The 20768-nt window shown below is 42.6% G+C and overlaps 1 protein-coding gene across 4 annotated transcripts; it reads right to left on the bottom strand.

Annotated features, from left to right (window-relative positions):
- Positions 1–8026: 8026 nt before the first annotated feature.
- Positions 8027–20341, bottom strand: LOC307036706 (protein Wnt-2b-A). 4 transcript variants are annotated; one of them, XM_079677247.1, is made up of 7 exons: positions 19582–20341; positions 17528–18195; positions 15597–15736; positions 14780–15012; positions 11931–12208; positions 11043–11307; positions 8027–9294 (listed from the first exon to the last, which is right to left on the bottom strand). In XM_079677247.1, exons 2-7 carry the CDS (start codon positions 17615–17617, stop codon positions 9065–9067), a joined length of 1236 nt encoding a protein of 411 aa, XP_079533373.1. In that variant the 5' UTR covers positions 17618–18195; positions 19582–20341; the 3' UTR covers positions 8027–9064. The 4 variants fall into 4 exon arrangements, with proteins under 4 accessions (XP_079533373.1, XP_079533374.1, XP_079533375.1 ...); XM_079677248.1 differs by having other exon boundaries at positions 14792–15012; positions 19582–20338; XM_079677249.1 differs by lacking the exon at positions 15597–15736 and having other exon boundaries at positions 19582–20336.
- Positions 20342–20768: the final 427 nt, after the last annotated feature.

The following is a 20768-nucleotide window of genomic DNA, read 5'->3' as shown; positions in this document are numbered from 1 at the left end:
TTCGAGGAAAACTAGAACAGTGATCAATAACCTAGATCCGTGAGAAGTCCGTGAGGTAAGCAGGAACGTAGGTCCTTGAGACACAACGAACTGACAATGAACAGGAGGGAGCTAACACAATATATACACAGGTAAAGGGGACACAGGTGGAAACAATCAGGGCGGGGAAAATAATGAAGGACGCAGTAGACAGAAGGGGGCGGGGAGCGTGGAGGCCTGAATTGAGAGGGAGAATTAATTAAGGGAATAAACATAAAGCACAGGACAAAGGGACATGACAAAACTAACATAAAGAATAAACTTTCACTATAAGTTTCTTAGACATGACATTATGTTCATAACTTCCCAAAAGCACACACTACACACATTTTAAATTATTTAAATCAATATAAAAAACTAATAAAAGTTTAATTGAATAATGATATTCTTGACATTTTAGACAAGGTTAAAAATAACATTGAAAAATATAAATCGGAGAGCGGCACTGCGTGAGGTCTGCCCATGGGACAATCACAAATAGATGTTTGAAATATTCCAACTGTTCAGCTCCACTATAGACACACACACATAATATATACAAATGCTTAAAGTAGCACATTAGATTAAACAAACAAGATTAAATAGCACCTGAAATGGTCTTCTATGCTAACCCTGTTTGTTAAATCAGTATAAAAAGATGTGTTATATGTTTTTACATGGAGTCTTGGTTTCCCCACAAAGTTGTTAGGCAACCGGCAGAGACATAGTCCGGCAAATACAGTAAACCTTCATAAAATCCATTAGGAATAAATATATTTCCCAAAAATTGTGAGTGTTAGAGTACATTTGGTGATGCTCCTTGCTGTTTCTTATTTCATAATCTATTTGTGTTCGGGTAGTTACCTCACGCAAAGCTACTTCTAGTTATGTTTGTTATGTTGTATTCATCCGCCTTTTAAACTATAATCCCCCCACTAGATCTCTCTTTTGTATTTTACTTTTTTCATCCACAATTAATTAGGTGATAAATTCATTTTAACACATTGGGATGGTTTCGAATTTCAGAATTCTGCTGTAATTTGCTTACCTGTAGTAGGAAGCTTTTCAAGCATACACTGCTTTCACTCTTTCTCTCTTAATCTCCATCTTTGAGTCTACACTATAGGGTGAGCAAGTGTGTTGTATTTACGTTAGAGATATTGTCACATTTAACCAAACAATCCAAGACAGAGACCACCTTCAACCTCACCTTCCCTTACTGCTTATTACTCCATCAGATTACATGTTCCTCGTCCTGTTGTTGTTGTATGTGGCTTGGCTCTCTGTGGTAAACAGCTGTTGGTGTGTGTGCTTTAGTGTCTGATAAACACATTAGACTGTTGTTTACTTTCCCTTAAACTATCTCGGTTCAAACACTTGATGGAGACGGAGCTTCAAGCCAATATTGAAGATCTGAGCTTCGTTATATTACTGTGGCTAGTGAGAATACACACACGCACACACACACACACACACACACACACACACACACACACACACACACACACACACACACACACACAAACACATTTGATGAGATAGTTTTACTGTTTGTATAAAGTATAAGTATGCGCATAGTGGCAAAGCTTTTCCCTGCTCAAGGGGTTTCGTGAGACCATGCAGAATATAAGAGTTATTTATGCATTTACACCCTGTGTGTATGTCTGTAATGGCTGTGTAAGGGAATGTTTGCATGTACGGTGTGCATGCGTGCGTATATCATTTCATATATGTTCTTGTGCTGGATCTATGATCTTTAATATACACATGGTACAGGGAGTTTGCTGCCTGCCCCCACAGTCTCCACACGAGAGGAGCACTTTTCCAGTTTTTGTTGAATCAAAATGTGTTCAGGAATCGTCTTTAGTTACTGGAAGAGGATGTGGACACAGTATGATATTGCTAAAACAAGGTGTGGTGCGTCCCAGCCTCTCTGTCTGATTGTGGGTCGAATAAAAAACATTTATTAAGGTACACCAAGAGTTGCGGTTGCTTGCCTTCCATTGTATAGCTTTTAGTTATGTTACATACGCTACAAAGTCCATTTTCTTGATTGTGTAATGTTTTCTATCCTATTATAATTCGCTATGGCCTGTTACAGAGCATTCGGTAAACTTTCCCTTTTAAAAAAGAAAAATAACGTTGAAATTGAAAACGAACAAATTAGTCTTACCTATTTACCTGAATTTAATGTTGTATTTCTCTCACCTGAAGTAGCAAGTCTTCCTCATATCTCATATCTGTGTTAACAAGCAGCAGTACAACCTCTAATCTATAATAGAAAACAATTCTAGATACATGACATCAGGCTCCAGATGTAGGTGTTGTAGCATTAGTATCAAAGCTTTGTTAAGCTTGTGTGAAAGCTCTATTATACTTGATTGAATTATCTCCTTACAGAGAGTGGGAGGCCGAAGCATAAACAAGTCACTCTGAGAGGAGAAAGGGACAGATGAGTTTCCTTCTGTTGTTTTTGTTACTCCAGCACTTTATTGTAAAACTGAAATGATATTGTTCCCGTGGCAGCTCTGTGTAAATGTTTTGTGTGTAGTATCCCTCCATTTCATGCCGAGCGCTTGCTCTGTTTACCACTGTTTACTGAGCGACTGAGGCTACTGTACTGTGTCCTTGCTCTCTATCAGCTGTCTCAGTGCTGGTAGTAGGTGAAGCCCAGTCGGGGGTAGTGTGTGTGGGGGGGGGGTGCTTATTATTGCTGCACTGGGCTGCTGGCATCAACAGACTGACTGTGAAGGCGACCCATGTGAAGTTAAGATAAGCCCACATTTCTATAATTGTGGGATTTTGCGATTGAATATTTGTGAAATATGCAACTCAAAACCCAAACAAGACAGTTTTGCACATTCCACATAGAGTGTTTGTTTGTGTGGTGTGCGTTTGGGATTTGTTGTACAAATGAATGTGTGTATCTTTAGTGGTTTGTGATTTAAAGGTCAGGAGTCTAGCAGACTGGGAGTGAGAAGTTGGCTCCAGTGATGTGGTAAACACATCTTCTCCACGATAAGCAACAATAAACACTCAGTTGTGAAAATGTTTGAGTACAGGTAGAGACTACTAAACGTGTTCACCTTTCACCCATATCAGTATTAATAAGCTAAGGACGATATTTTTGGTTAAATGTTGTATAGTTGAGGTTTACGGAGACAGGGCATCCTACCCATTTGAGCAGCTAATGCTGAGTAAAAGTCACAGGGATGAGCTAAGATTTTTGTTTGATTTTTTGTGCATGCTGGGATGGCTCAGCACTATCAATCATTGTCATTCAGGTAGCCATGGTATCACTGTTAGTGTCAGCATCAGTGTGTGTCAGCTGGTATCCCTCACTGGTATCTATGTCTGTGAGGCCTACACAATTTGACCCTGACCCTGTATCTCCCCTGTTTCCCACACCTCTGTCTCTAGATGTCTGTGTGTGTGTGTGTGTGTGTGTGTGTGTGTGTGTGTGTGTGTGTGTGTGTGTGTGTGTGTGTGTGTGTGTGTGTGTGTGTGTGTGTGTGTGTGTGTGTGTGTGTGTGTGTGTGTGTGTGTGTGTGTGTGTGTGTGTGTGTGTGTGTGTGTGTGTGTGTGTGTGAGTGTGAGTGTGTGTGTGTGTGTGTGTGTGTGTGTGTGTGTGTGTGTTTGTGTGGGTGTGTGTGTGTGTGTGTGAGTGTGTGTGTGTGTGTGTGTGTGTGTGTGTGTGTGTGTATTGCCAGTACAAACCCCCAAATTCCCCAGCATGTTGGTGGAATTTCGACTATTTTTCCAGGTCACCGTTGTTTGTGCCTTGCGAGGTGTGTCTGTAAATTCCCACACAGGGAGGGAGATAAACACACTCACACTGTCACAAGCATATACAAGCCTCGTCACATTGCAGCCCACACCTTGTAAGGTGAAGAATTCACTGCGACTAACTGTCTTAAATGTCTGTCTCAAATGTCCTTTAACCCTAATGGCGGCTGCCTGTGAGCCGAACCTGCAAAATATTCAACACTAAGCTTGACTTCTGGCCTAACAGTGAGGGAGTCATATCACAGATACATTGGGGATGACAAATTGGTGCTGTGTCAACTCATGGAAAAACCATTGAGGTCAACCTGCATGCGGTCGTATGTGTCAGTCATTGGAGCAATTATAGAAGCACTCGAAATGTTTTACATGTTACCCCTTTTTGGAAATGACAGAGCAAAGCTTGCAGTTTTTTCTGTACGTTTTTGGAGATAAGTGTTTTGTGTCATGATCCCCTTATTCCCTCAATGCAGACGTATAGCAATCCATACTTTCTCTCACTCTCTGTCTCTACACCCCTCGGGTCCTGGCAGGTCACGTAAATATTAGTCTGAGCTCCCTAATAAATCTCCACCTCCTACTGCTCCCACAGCCTCCCAACCCAAACCTGTTCCCGACAAAGCTGCACAATCAAGTACCTAATGGCTGACACCCTTCCCATCAGATAGAGACAGAGCCAAAGGATAAAAGATGAATTGAATGGTTGACATTGTAGGCAGCTACACTGAAGGCCTGCATTTAATCCAGCAGAGCAGGTGGTCTTTATATAATAAATTCAACCATTTGCTGGCCAGCCAGAGAAGAGCTTAGCTACATGAGCAAGCCGTTAATGTTTAGGAGTTGTCATCAGGCGACGGATCGGTGGGGGTTGCTCATAGTGCTGAATGTTCACTGTTGATGCACCTACACTTTCTGACCCCTGACCTCAACCAGACTCGGGACAAAAATGACCCAGGTTCTACTGTGCCTCAGGGGTAAACTCATCCCAGCACAATTTCTGGTCCAAAACTGTGAGTGACAGAGTAGAAGAGCTGGCTAACATACTCACGGTTCTACCAGACAGGTGATAGGTGAGCTCAGGGGGCACTGAGGGGGTCCTATCGTAGCCTGCAGGTATGTACGTGTGAATGTGTGTGCGAAACAGATCGCATGGCTGACACCCGGACCACCCCAAGGTGAATGTTATTGGAAAAAATTGTGCGTGAGGTCTACGGCTAGATTCCCACAGACAGAAGCCTATATCAGAGGCAAGAAGTTGGAGGGAGGCGGTCAGAGGGATGTGGCAGGTGGGGCGAGTAATGATGATGAATTGTGGGGAACACGGGTCTTTCTGCCCAGATAAGGATCTGCTGATAAACATGCCTGTCAGGTCTCTAGGTAACCCTATACATTTCTCTCTCCCCTTCATCCATCCATGTGACTCCTCCTTCTTATTGTGTGAAACCTCTTATTTTTTTCTATCGCTGAGTTCAAGACGGATTTTAAATGTTTTAGTCAACTGACACAGTGTAGGTGGTGGTGGTCTGCCATGTCCATGTACCTCCAGGCTGTGTGTGTATGTGTGTGTGTGTGTGTGTGTGTGTGTGTGTGTGTGTGTGTGTGTGTGTGTGTGTGCGTGTGCGTGTGCGTGTGCGTGTGCGTGTGCGTGTGCGTGTGCGTGTGCGTGTGTGTGTGTGTGTGTGTGTGTTTGTATGCATGTTTGTGTATGTAATCAGAGTGTGGTGTGTCTTCTATTCTCAGGGTTGTTGTCATTTGGCAACCAGAGCTTAGACTGACATGATGTACAGCCTGGACATATAGTTGATAAATCTACATAACTGTCAGTACTGAGAAAGAGGTGGATGATAGTGAGAGAGAACAGACGTAAAGATGACACAGTTGAGAATAACTGTGTTGATACTATATAAATAATTGAGCTGCCTAACAGTCTAAAGATACTGCAGCAATGTGTGTGTGAGTATAAAGATATGGCCACATAACATTTCCGTTTGACAATTTTGCCTCGTGCTGTGTCCCGGAAAAGGAGATGATGTAATGGTTATGAAAAAGGAAATATTGATCAGGGTAACCAACCACAGAATAAAACAGTGTACGAGAGTGTACACATGATAACATCTTCTACAATCCCAAACCTTGTGCAGCACTGCTTCTATTGGCCAACCAAACACATACATTTGGTCAATGTTGAGAAACATTCAAGTGTGATCTTCTTACAGGCTTCTTCCGTTGAATGGATGATGGAGCAAATGTTTATAGGACAGAAGCATATAAGATGTTAAACAATAAGGGCTATTTAAATTTAGCTGAACCGAAGTTTGAGCTGGAGGATTGTGACTGTGATTTGGTCCCAGTCAGATAACTTGGCCTTGCTGTGGAATTAAAGGATACTTCTGGTTATTTCCAACTTGGATCTTGAGTCTTAGCTACCAAGTACGTTTCTGCGATCTGAAACCGGGGATGACATTGCAACAATGGATCCATACATGCAAGACATTAATTGTAAACATGTACTGTACATACTACCACTTTTCTAAACCACTTAAAATCGCAAGTGAGCCCACTCACAATGCCCATAATAGTCAGAAATGAACCAATACTGATTTCATATAAAGGTCAGGTACGCACTACGCACTCAAAGAGCTGGATCGGGTACCATGACAATCTGGTATCTGAAAACTCAGTACAAAGTACATTTACATCTATGTATAACTTTGTTGTCAATTGTTTTTTTTTTCAAAGTTCAGTAAGCAATTTTGCCTTACACTATAAATAATAATCTTAATCTCTTAAAAATAGCTGGCATGTCATCATATATGATAGAAATTCAAAACGTATTCAAGTTGAAGATCTCCTATGTGGTTTAAAGCCATATCTGTTCCCTCAGCAAGTGCAATCTCTCTGGCCTACAGCACTGCCTGCCAGCTGTGAAGACTAATGGTTTGTCTGTGAAACCCTGCAGCAGGAATGTTTTCAGTCTGGCATCCAGGACACAGATAGACTCTGCCACAGAAGGCTGACACTAGAATAGTCCCAATGACTGGAATTGCTTCATAATATTACCCTGAGGCACAATAAAGCTTATCTTATCTAACGATATGGGCCTCCTGTGACTATTAAAATACCTCTTCTAAGATTTTGAGGGCTCTTTTGGGGGCGGTTGATTGACTGAAAGTAAATAATGATATTAGTCCAATGAAACTTTGATTATAAAGCAGTATCACATAAAAAGAGGTTGTATTGATTGAAGGGACTCAATTTTGTATTTTCAATGTCCTTCGCCTGTTTTTCTATATCCGAGTGTGTTTCTGCTTCCTGTATCAAGGTACCTGCAGGGCAGATCCTTGCATTTCCTGTGTCATGGAATTAGTTTGTCCAATCAGTCCTGAACATGAATGCATCCTGTCCCAATCATGGGCATGGAGAGATTATCTTATCACTGGCACACATTGCCCAACACGGCATACAGGGTTAGAGCTTTACAGAAGAAAACGTTTGCTGAGTAAAAAGGTAACGAATAAATGATTAAGGCATCTATGCAGTTCTGTTGCACGTCTTAAGTTGGCCATTGTGTGTGTGCAATATTCCTTTGAATTCATGTTATCAGGATTCTCTGGGCTCTAATGTAACAGAGATTGAACTGGACTGAGAGTCTGGGGAGCAGAGGGGGCTGAGGCAGAGAAGATTGCTGGAAAGTATTCCCTTTGATAAGCCGGCCAAGAAGCCTTTGATTAAATGTGGTCCCAGCAGGAGCCCACACTAGGTCCTCTGTGGCACGACCATGTCCAATCACCAGCTATCAACAGCCCAGAGTAATTACAGCCATCTAGTCATTAGCCTGGGACCCACCTGGAATTCCACATAGCGAGGGATGGGATGAGGCCAGCAGGGGTTGGGGTTTAGGTTGGGCCTTTAATCAAACACTTTCCTCCCCTTGACTGATATAACGCACCCCACCCCAACTCACACAGAATCAGCCTTTGTTACCGGCACAGATTGTATTATCACTGCCCCAGTGTCTCTCAACTCATGCTGGTGAGTAGCGGCGATGGTGTGTATATATGTGTATGTGTGTGTGATGGGAATAACATGGCAGGTTATTACAGCAATACAAGGGAACTTGCTCACTATCCTGCGCGGTCACACTGATTAGTTCTGCTCTGTCTGCACCTAGTCTCTTTTTTTGCTTTCAATCTTTTTGTTTGTCTGTCCGAACAAAAAACAAAGATTTCAGTGTTGTACTAATGCACCATATATTTCATATGAACAAGGCAATATACACAGTTATACAGGCAAGCTGAAGAGCAGAGAAGGGAAAACAGTCTGATGTTGTAGTTATGTGTGACTCAATGACCATCCAGGCCATCTCCTTTTTCTTCTTTTTTCTCCTCAGCGGCAGTTCGTCGTCTCACACACTGAAACTAGAGTACACTGTATAATCATAATAATGGGAGTGCTTTTCTCTATCCTCTTGTCAGCCAATGTAGTGCAGTCTCATCCGCAGATGAGAAATGAAACAACACTTAACAATTTAAATAAATCTCTTTAAAAAGCATTTTTTTCCTCTCTTGTTATACATTTGCATTCAAAGTCCCAATGATGCATCTGTCCATTTATTCATCTAGTGTCCATCTCCTTGCCTTCTTGTAGTCCATAGCCTGGACTTCTGCTTGTCCACACAGAGTCAAACTCATGCCTAGATTATCACTTCTCAAAGTGCACTTGTCAAGCTACTTCCCAAAGTCCAACCAAGTGTTCGTTTTGGGTAGAAAAGAGTGCATTTCCCCCTAAAAAGAGAAACAATTATGCGAGTATATGATGTTGTTGTATTAATACTGAATACGTTTGAAGGCTCAGTTAATATAAAAATGTGTCTTTAAAGCATCATGAAAGCAGCAAACCATTCTTAACCCAGAGCCACACGCTAGAGAAAAGGCCATCTGGACTAATTCTTCAATAAAAGCCCAATTCACCCAAACCCCAAAGTTTTCACTGGTTTCACCGTTCATCCCAGCAGTTCAGTCACAGGGCCATTCACGAACCGGGGCTTCTGGGTGTTCATTCATATTGATGGGTACTGAATTCTAGTGCTTTCACAGAGACAGGTTGAAAAGCCATGCAATGATGAACCAAGATGGGGGCAGGGGAGGGCGGAGACGCAGAGCACTTTTATACAATCTTTCCCAGAATGCCATGTTCCACAGGATGTCCTGTAGTAAAGGGGAAAGGGGCGGGGTTGTATTACAGGGGGCAGCGGGGCGTGTCCTCAGGTCTGTTCCAACCATTCAGCTCGTTTGGGAGCTTTGCACGTGTGTATGTCCACAGCTTCCTCACAGTCCTTACACTCCACGGCGCAGCACCATTTGAACTTGCACTCACACTTGGTGATTTGCTTGACTCTTGTGGTGTCGTAGCCCCGCCCACAGCACATGACCTCACAGCCATCTGTGCCACGTGATGTCTTATTGCAGACTCGACCAGCCGTTCCCAGGGAGCCTGCATAGAGCACAAAAGAGGTTGGATATTAAAAACTAAAAGTTAACTAAAGCAAGTTTCTGGTCTGCTATGTTTTACTTGCCTGCCCATTATTCTTAAGCAAACAACAACTGGCGAATAATTGTCTATTGTCCTCATATAATGATTGGATGCATCAAATAGTCAATCAAAAAGACAATATATTAGCAACACTTCTGATATTCGATAAATTGTTTGATGAGCTGAATAGATTCAATTAGTGTAATATTGGACTTGTAGATGTTACTACCAGCAATTGTGTCTGTGCAGCTTTTTGATGGTCCTTCTGTAGTTGTTTTTACCAAGAAAGAGACATTGTAACCGTCAAAAATGTCCAATAATTTTGACCCAAATGTACAGTGTGGACGCTGACTTTAATGGTTTGCCCAGCTACTTGAAAGATGACAATTAACCCATGATGAAAATCTTTGGCTTAGGGCAGCTAAAACATAACCATCTCTGCCTAGACAAATGGTGTTGACCTCAATATACTGTTAACAAGTTTAGGTTCTGGGAATGGGCTTCTGGTTATTTGCATCAATACAATATAACAGTTGTAATTTACCTTTAGCTTTTCATTTGGTTGGATGTTGGATCTGCAGTATCATGTCAGTCGAGTGTATGGTAGTGTTTCACATTCTGGCTTTTACCTAATGCAATGGCATATAGTCTGTGTCTTATGTGAATGTCATCCCCACAGAGATTAGTTCTGGTGTTTTGTGTGAGAAGGTCCCTGTTTGAACTGCTACCTATCACAACAAGCTGCCCATAGAACAACAGACCCACACACACAACTATGCGGTGTTGGTAGAGTGGCCTATAGTTACACTGCCTTTCCCAAGCCACTGCTCCCTTTGAAGCCACGCTCTGTGTGTGTGTGTGTGTGTGTGTGTGTGTGTGTGTGTGTGTGTGTGTGTGTGTGTGTGTGTGTGTGTGTGTGTGTGTGTGTGTGTGTGTGTGTGTGTGTGTGTGTGTGTGTGTGTGTGTGTGTGTGTGTGTGTGTGTGTGTGTGTGTGTGTGTGGGTTAAATGGACAGTGGAGCGTGACAGACAGACAGGCTCTCACACTCTGAGGCCCACTCTGCCCTCCAGCTACGCTTAGTTCAGACAGACAGAGAGGGAGAGACTGTGACAGACAGAAAGAAGCAATTTTTTTTTTTTTAAATTAGCTGCTTGTGTCCCTAGGCTGTGGATTCCACTGGGAAGGTGAGAAAGAGGGGGTGGATGGACGGAGAGAGAGGCAGACAAAGGAAGAGGAATAACTACACTGAGCTTCTGATTGATGTAGGTGGTAATGCTAAATATTGTAAGAGTTTGTCCAGGTGTTTAAACCAGTAACCAGCCAAAAACAATCATAACTAACTGGGTGCATTGTGTAAAGGCTGATCAACTCAGTCCATGAAGGTATGTCTGTGTGTCTGTGTGTGTTGACAGAGACTGATAGAGGTCAGGTGGTCACAGAACGACCATGTCCCCAGGGTACAAGGATATTAGCTTCCACCGACATCACACAGGAGACCTGATGTGTTATCCGACTACCATTACACACACACACACACTGACATTCACACACACAAACACACTAGTCATGCATGAACATACACACAATATACACATAACACCCCTAAAACATAACACAGTCGGGGTAATCCATCAACACCCATGAGAAACTGCCTCTCTGCGTCTTTCAGCCCAGTCCACCCTCTTCATCTTCTCTCCGTTTAGTCATACCTGCTGTTTTGTCTTGTAGGCAGTAATCCGGGGAGTTCTCAAAGTAGACCAGGTCATTCTTGGTGGCCTTCCTGAAGGCTTTGTTAGCTACGGCAAAGCCTGTCCCGTCCTGATTCATTGTCACCTCGATGGCCCCGTTATATTTTCTCCTCAAGTAGTCCCCGGTCTTCCTGAAGTCTGACATGGCCATCCAACATGTCCGCAGTGTGCAAGAGCCACTCACACCGTGGCATTTACACTCCAGCTTCATGAATCGCTTTACAGCCTAAAAACATAGTGAGAAGAGGGATATGGGGTTTTAAGCATCATGACATTTGTTTCTCAAAATGCAGAAGCGCTTCTGGCATAATGTTCTTTTTTATTGCTGTGACCATCACAAACAAAAGGTTTACCTACAATGGTCCCAATTATATACTTAGAACTAACCTTTGATCAGTTACTTTAAGCTGTTTCTCAATAAGCACTCTCCGGATTAACGCCTACAAAACAGCTGTTTTACACAAGGTGTTAATGCCCAAGAGCTTTCAGTTTCACCAAAGATCTGGTTCTTTTCAAATGCATCCCACCTGGTTCCTATCAGTGATTTATAGGAAACCCCATCGACTGTATACATTGACAATTAAGTAACTGAGGAGGTTATTACAGATTGATTATTGAATAGTGACAACTCTAAAATGCACTCAGAATGCACTGCAATTTTTAACTGCCTTTAAAAACTGGTATACTTTCTCCTTTGCCACATATAGATTTCTTTTTAAAGCCAGGTAGAAAGGATGTTCATAATGCAGATTTATCTAATCTCTGGAAAGCAAAATAGCCAAAATCTGCATAGATATACCACAAGATTGAAGTGAGAAAGTGTTTTTGTTGTTCTACTCGAACACTTACTGTTCTGCCACAGCGGTTGTTGTGTAGGTTCATGAGCGCCCGTGCATCTCGGACAGTCCTTTCTTTGGCATCTATAAAGGCTTTGGCAAACTTTATCCCATAGTTGATGTTATCACTACAGCCACCCCAGTCAAAGTCTCCTCTGTCATCGCTGTCCCGTCCACGCTTGTGAGGGTCGCAGTTACACGTCTTCAGCTCCCCCTGGCTGCAGGCGCGAGTGAGCGCATACACCACTCCTGCTGAGGAGATGGCGTAGACGAATGCTGCTTCACGACTACCTGAGAAAGTAACACAAAGCACAAAAGAAACCAAGAGTTTAGACTGAAGTAGGTTAAAAAACCACAGCCAGGAAATTGCAATAATTCATATTTTGCTATGCAATAGATTCTCTATGATCTAAAGACTTAAAATTGCACATCCCACATGTTAACATGCATTCACAGATACACATAATGCTATAACCCGGTCTGGGCCTGAGCCATCAGGACATGAAGGTGCAGCTGACGGGGGCATATCAGGCCTGATGTGGAGTATAGGACAGCTCTGTTTAAATATTATCATGGAAATAATCCCAGCTGCGGGGCTCTTCTCTGCTCACATAAATTGTTTAAATACAGACACAGTGATACCCCATTAATCAGCGCCAGGATGATGTCATGACAGCATTTTCTACCATTGCTGTGCTTTTCGGGTCTCTTTAGTTCCTTACAATATGACTCATCTATTGTGTGGCCAAAGACACATAGAGAATTAGATATAGTAGTTAGTCACAGTTTTTGCAGCACTCGTGGGAGTGAATTTCGCAAAAGACAACAGCCAGAGACAGAAGAACTTGTCCACCTTTAGTCACAGCCTAACAGACATATGGTGTTCACTTGGTTCCTCTGTACTCTCACACAACATAAAAGTTAAAGCAACTCAAATGCTATTTCAGATAGAAGAAAGGAATGCACCTAAAGTGAAATTTTTGTTTCCCCAATGAGTAAATTGCTCTTCGTTATTTATTAATTCATTAATTAAAGTGCTGCAGAGTGAATTGTTAGCTGATCTTGTTTGTTAGAGCTCCACTCGACTAACATGACGTAGTCACTTGGAGATGGGGTACAGATTTTTTTTCATTTTGCGAATCTTACTCAAGACATGAAAATTGCAAAATGTGTGTGATGTCCATTGTCTGTGTGCTGCACCATGCTCTTGCGGTTGAGTTGGCTTGTTTTTTGAAATGCAAGCAAAAAGCAACATTTTCATTTACTGAAGGCAGCTTACAAAAATCACATTCATGCTCCCCAGATGATGAACTCTTTCTATTTTGGACCCTACTTAAATCTTTCTTAGCCCCGCCTTCAGGCTAACATTAATAATAGAATGTTTAACCCCTGTCTACATGGAAAGTTTTAGTTTTAGTCTAATCAGAACCTCAAGTCGCAGAATTTAAATGCTGTAGCAAACGTCCCATAATCCTCACGCTATAGAGTATAGGAACTATCAACACATCAGATTTACGAATCGTGTTTTCATCCGAAAAATCAACCTCTTAATACACGAGAAAAGCAAGATTTTGTACGTTCACTTAAAAGACTTATACTCAAGTACCAGCACTTCAAGCCAACATCACAAAACTGTCTGATATAGTAATATTTAGACACGACTTAGGGCGGGGCACTTTGTATCAGAAAGCAAGGTTCAGTCTGCGGACCTATCTGAACTAGCCGGGGCCAGAGGAGTCTGTGTGATCCAACCTGCTCGCTCTGTATTCCCTGGAATGTCCCATTCCATCTCCGTGGGTGAGGAGAAGGGGGTGCTGCTGGGGCGGGGGGGGGGGGGGGGGGGACAGTGGGAATATCTCTCTAAATATTTACATCTACATTAATGTTTATTCTTTTCCACCGCACACACGCACGCACACACACACACATACACACACACATTTGCAGCCTGTATCTCTATATCTGCTATTTCCTTCATACATCGTGGACCCCCGTCCATGCTGAGAATGGATGGATGAGAAACAATAACATCTCAGATGCTAAGTCTTTGACACAATCCCCTTATTTTGTGCACCCTAGAACCAAATCAACTGCTGTAATAAGATTAGACCACGTATTACTTGTTAGACGCTTTTATCCAAAGCGTACTCAATACTGTGGACAATCCCCACATGAGCAATTTGGGGTGAAGTGTCTTGCCCAGGGACACAACGACATGCTGACTGCAGTGGGGTTTGAACCTGTGACCCGCTGATCCGAACACCAACGCACTAGTCCACTGCGCCACAGCCTCCCTCCCACTTGTAAAACAGTCATACATTTTTTTATGCAAAATAACCAGCTGACATCTAGGCTATCACGTGTTTCGATGAAGAGGCCATGTTCCTCAGCGATGACTCACACTGTGTTGTTAGATGGCCCCTATAAGGAGGAACTATACTGTACTTGCAGAAGCAACTGGGAAAATATGTATTTTGGTAAATGCATGTTTGACTGTGTGCATATGTGTGTAGGCATGAATCTATTGCAGAGCAGAGAGATCTGGCAGAAGTGGAAAAACAAAATGACAACAAGCCCGCCTTTCGAAGCCTGTGTGTTTATTGACGAGGCATACGGCATTACAACAGTCCATTAGCGATTATAAACACGGAGAACCAGCGTACGTCAGCATGAGAAGGAAAGATTGGAGGAAGAACAGAGCAAGGTGAGAAGGGTGGAAAGGAAAAGGGAGAGATAAGTCAGCGAAAGTGAAGAAAAGGGATCTGAATGAGGGGTGAGATTTTAGCAGATGGGGCTCAGGTTCAGTATCTCTACTCTTTGGCTAAACAGTCAGTAATCAAACAGGAAGACGTGTAGACACACCCATGGACTTACTCCGTAGCAAGACACGTCCAAACACGGTGTGGTCGCGGTCCAGCGTGCTGCAGTTCCAGCGGTGGTGTCTGAACTGGTGCTGGCATTCTCTGATCCACTCTTTGGTGCCCTCGCCGATGGCCTGCATGATGTCTGGATGCCGCTGGCAGAGATGCCGCTGCTTGTTCACCAAACCTGGGATGTTGTCGCAGATCACACGGGCCCCGAGAGCACCGATGTACCTGAGGAGGCAAAACACACAAGAAACTACTAGAGGGTTTGGAACTAAATCACCATCTTCACTCAAGACTTGTGGAATATGTGGTGCAGGAGTGATTGATGGTATATTGCAATAAATGAGCACAGATAGGCGCCCTCATATAGTAGGTGTGTACACATGTGGATACACACACACTCAAAGGTGGTGAGTGGCTTGAAGGAGAGCTGCGGTAACAGTCCTCTGTGAGTCAGAGTTCACTACACTTAACAGTTTAAGGTTTGCGAGCAGGAGGGGAGTGGAAACCATTTACTCCGCTCTTCAAATAAATAAGCACTTAACCTCTTCCCATAAGACTTGCATGTGTGTTTAAATGTTTCCCAATGGGATAGTTGAAATTGTGTCGTCACAAATCAGAGCACAAAGTCTGGGTCCTCCAATAACCCTGTCAAGCTAAGACCCCATTTACTATTTGTATTGTCTTCTGCCTTTCCCCACTAATGCTTATCTAACTCACAGTTCTCTTGTGTGTCTCTTCCACTCTTTCTTCCTGCCCTAATAAAACAGACTTATAGTATCCTAACAAGATAAATGCTCCCTCAAGCTTACCCAAAATATACTCTAGATCTCATTGTGTGCATCTCGGTGGCTGCGGGGCTTTGGCGGGTCAGCTGGTGGAGGTCAGGGAGCGTGTAGCTGTGTGGTCGGGTTTTACGAGGCTGGGCAAGAGGATGGAGACTGGAGGCTCTCTGCTCCCCAGAGAGGGATTAGAGAAGAGGAATAGGAACAGAGTGCTCATCAAAGGAAAGGGCCAGAGCAGCAATTCACACTTAATTTTCTCTCTTTCGCTCTGAGAGTCAAGAGGACTTGTGGATTTTATAGGATGGTAAATCATTATCCCCAGGTCTAAAACAACATGCTGTAAAGCCTTGGAACTATACTGTGAATCATAGAAGAGAGACAAGTAGGACAGAAATTGAAAAGACTTCTATGACGCAGCTGATATTATATTGGCGTATTGTTGCCCTGTCGTCCTCTCAAGCCTTATTGGATCACACAAGGAACACTTTTGTAGCAAAAGTCATTGAAAGTACAAATTATTTCAATTTAGTCTTGGGATTTCCTGCCAAATGTTCTTAAGATACAACAGACAAGTCAGTTTGCTATTCTGTTACTTGCAACTTCCTGGCCAAGACATGCACAACGCTTTTCGTTCAAACACCTAATAAAAACTGTGGGTTCTCTTTATATTTCACAAGAAATCTTAATTCATGTTTGCAATGAGCATCTGCTATGATGTATTTGAATGACATAATACATGCTTTTTTCCAACATTTGTCAATTTGTGACATGCCGCAATAATCTTTGCGATCCCCTCTGTGGTGTTAAAGACCCCGATCTATCCATATCATCACTTACTGTACACCAACAGAACTTTGATAAACAGTTAGATACAGTATCTCCTGCACTAAATTCCCCTCAAAGCCAATAATGCCCCGCCAAAACCATGACACACACTCTCTCCCACTACTCCCCATAACTGCTTTTAATCTACACAAACTATTAGGCATTCCATCACCCCCATACCCGCCCACACACAGACACTTCTCCTATAAACACACTCACACACATGGACATTTTCACTATGTTATTGTGCAGGCAATGAGATATTTTTTCACCCCTCACCTATGCTCTAGATGGCTGGTTTTGGGGTATTTTAGTGAAGTTTGTGCGCGGGCCTGTGCGTGTGCATGTGTGTGTGGTACCTGGTAAATTAATGACTGCTCTGCCTTGTTGAACGCAGGCCCCAGCTGAGTTGAAAACGCGCTCAGCCAACAGCGCCGAAATAAATTACATTTATCGCTATATTATTATTGCTCAATGTGGCAGGCCAGCAATCTGACACAAAAAGAAAATGCTTCTAGAAACACAATCCTAAAGAAGATTGACTTTAGTTTACAAAATCGTAATTTAGATTTTACACTTGTAATGCTTCATCGTGTTTTAGCTATTTTTTCCAGGCGCATGTCATTTTGAATTAAATTAAGTGTTGACTGAAAAAGCACATTCATTGTTTCTCTTTGCTGTTATTTCACATTAAAATTAATAGGGCAATAATTTCAATACTAATAATTGCCCATGAAACCAATTGCATTTGGATTTTTTTTGCCGCAAAAATGCACACAAAAATGAATAGCTTAAATAAATACTAAAAGTAATAATTAATTAATCGCGTACAGTATAGTGAGTCCGCGATAATAAATTAACGATCCTCAAACGTAATACTGGCCTTGTCTGTCTGCTGTTGGAAAATAAATGCTGTAATGGCATTTTAAAATCTTAACGAAAAAATGAACGCTTGTCAAAAATCCCAGCTCCGTTTCAAATGATTAAGATCAATACTAATAATAGGCCTGATAATATTAATGTTAATTGTTTCTTTGTTATTGTTTATTTCAAATAATATTCAAATACAGTACATTTCGGCCAGGTTAAATCTCAGGTCTGTAGGTGTGATGTGTGCAGACAGTAGTACTCACCACCACGAAGAGTCCACCCGAGGCGTCACCAGCAGCAGGAGCAGCAGACACGCACAGTAAATCCTCGAACTGGCACCGGAGTTTTGGCATGAAGAAGACCTGGGGGAGAGCTTGGCTACGGGCGAACCACTGCTCCGAATCCGGGAAGCCCGGAGGCTCAGAATCCTGTTTAAACCTAGCATGGTTCTGCTCTTTTTTAACCAACAAAAATGTCCAAAAAATAAAAGATTTGAGGAGGGCAAAGACCGGCTTTAAAAGACGATATTTAATGTGAAGTAGGTTAAGCACCCATTCAGAAGGTAGGCCTCATTATCCAGTGTGTGGCTCCATATTAATAGCGCAACTGTCAGGAGTGTGAGGAGTGTGAGGAGCGCGCTTTCGGTGCCATGTGCGCACCAGACTCTCCACTGAGCACTTGTGGCTGCCGAAAGGAGTTTCACCTGAGAAGAGCAACTAATGTCGGTTATGACACTTCTCCAGTCAGCCCCCCAAAGACTTATCCTTAGTTTTGGCTTAGTTCAGAGAAAAGTATATGTTCCGAATCAAAGCTCGAGCCAAATGTTGGCAGATGCGGGACTTGCTGCAGTTCTGTCGGCTGTGTGACTCTGTGCTGGGTCGGATGCTTGCATCGGACCTTTCCTTTATCAGTGCGTTGTGGACAGTCAGAGCTGAGAGAGAGAGAGAGGGGGGAGAGAGAGAGAGAGAGATGAGGGAGGGCTCGCCGCTGACGGCTCCTCTCGCCCATTGGGCAGATGCAGGGGTTACAGAGTTTGACTAATATGAAATTGGGATGTATGGAGTTGTGTGTGTGTGTGTGTGTGTGTGTGTGTGTGTGTGTGTGTGTGTGTGTGTGTGTGTGTGTGTGTGTGTGTGTGTGTGTGTGTGTGTGTGTGTGTGTGTGTGTGTGTGTGTGTGTGTGTGTGTGTGTGTGTGTGTGTGTGTGTGTGTGTGTGTGTGTGTGTGTGTGTGTGTGTGTGTGTGTGTGTGTGTGTGTTGTTGATAGGTGTCAGTTGAGGTGATGATGCTGTTGGGGTTGAGATGTTGGAAATGTGAGGAGTTCATCCATACACACAGTCAAAATTACTTTTGATTAATGTTGGCGCCTTCATTTTACAACCTAGTAAAGCCGGATAATTAAACCACAGGGGAAAAAATCAAATTACCAATGATTTTTTCCCCTTTTCTATGAAAAATGTAGATGCAGAAAAATACCAAATGTCCAAAACAGATATCTTATAGTGCATATGTTATTTTCAGAGATATTAAACATCTAGTGTTATTGTCAACCATTCCTAATTACAACCAACATAATCATATTCACTGGGCATCTATTTGATTGTAATTGTAATCTTCATGCGGTTCCAGACATAACTCTAATCCGTTCACTTTTACTGCGTAACATATACGGTAATGTTAACACAATGTGCAATGCAGCTGCGGATAGATTCTTTCTTCCTTTTGGCTGAATCTGGTACAGTTATATCAGATTACCTTTATTAGTCCCACAGAGGGGACATTTACATTGTTATCAGATTAATATTAAGAAATGTGTGCTGTGCATTTATTACGATATCAATAAAGTAAGTAAATCCCTGACATTGTTTAAATCATTATGAAATCAGGGGTATTGTTTTTTTAGTTTGGGTTGCCAGATTAAAGGAGAACTACTGGCCCATTTCCTTAAACTTCGTGGAATAGTGTAGCATGGAGAATTTTTTTTTACCTTTGTTATGATTGCAAGATCTGGGCACAGCCTTAGTGGACGTCTGTGCTTTTGGAGTCTCCTTGAAGTTATAATTATTATTACAAAATGCGTATTTAGATTTTGGTTATGCATGAAGCCATGCACCACCTCAAGTCCAGCAGAAATAAAACTAAGAGAAAAAAGAATGGGAAGGGAATGTGGGACAGGGAGAACAGAGCCAAATAGTCCAGTGGAACAGCACTATGGCCTAAATATGAACCACATGTGTAAGACAGAGAGTGCTGAGACAGCGCTGGAATATAGCACACACACATACAGTACAATGTCCCTGGAGAGCGACCATCCCTACCTTTTTTCCCATGTGTGTGTGTGTATCTTCAGGTCGTCTGTCGGTTTGGCAGGGAGCTGTCCTCCATCATCAAATCTCTGATATTTCTCTTTGTCCTTAAATGACCCTTGATACAACAAACCAACTTTGAGTATCCAAAGATCGATCCCAAACTTTAAAAGATTTTACCAGACACAAATTCACACAGATTTTTTATCAGCCCAGACTTGAACTTCTCCGGCTAGTTTGTGATATTGGATTTAGAATGCCACAGTTGGTTCAGCTGACCCAGCAATGCTACAAACAAGTAAACAAATCAGGAAAATCCTTGTTGGAATTGAAACTATTAGAATGTTGCAAACTGCTATTTCATCAAAAGCTTGCGAAAAAAGCTCTTGTGTTTATGCCAAAGCTGCTGTTAAAGCTAAGCTCCTTTTAGAGACATTTGTATTTCTGCTTAAAGCTCGGCAAGCAGGCAGGCTGGCTGCTGTCAGAATCAGACACACACACACACACACACACACACACACACACACACACACACACACACACACACACACACACACACACACACACACACACACACACACACACACACACACTTAAACGTTTTTAGACACAGACATTCAAAAACAGCAAGACTAGAGTGGCACAGGTTTGTGAGAGGCCGCGAAGTGAGGCAAAGAAGCTCAGATCTGGTGAATACTTGTGCCCGACGGCTTAGCTCACAATTTTCTGCTAAATCAAAAGGAATTAGGGAAGCACAAACATGGCTGAGTTATGCTCTCTCTCACGGGGCCGGAGCTGGAACAGACTTTCTCTCTCTCTCCTAGCCTGTGAACTTGACCCCAGCTTTCTCCTCATAAACAATAACAGTCAAACGCCTTGTTGTCAGTTGGAAGAAAAGTTTGCCCTGATGTACGAGGTCCAATCTGGCAACCATCTCCTCAGAGGAAAAGTACTGAAGGGGGTTGCTATGTTTAAACCCTGCACTGGGGTGAAGGAGGGATAAAGGTGAGATTTACAGAGGCGGTGGGTTTTTGACTAATCCAATTGATTCCTGTCTTGATACATTATAATTACTCAGGATTATTTCTGATAGGGAAGTTGCAGGGGGAAAGGCGAATTGGCTGAATGAACCAAAGGCAAGTCGGAAGCATGCTCTGTAGGTGGAAGAGTTGGACTAATGGTCCAGTAATGTGTCCCTC

Source organism: Notothenia rossii (genome assembly GCF_949606895.1).
Source record: "Notothenia rossii genome assembly, chromosome: 4".
Lineage (NCBI taxonomy): Eukaryota > Metazoa > Chordata > Actinopteri > Perciformes > Nototheniidae > Notothenia > Notothenia rossii.
Note: the sequence above shows the minus strand (reverse complement) of the source record. Positions and strands in the feature narration are given on the sequence as shown.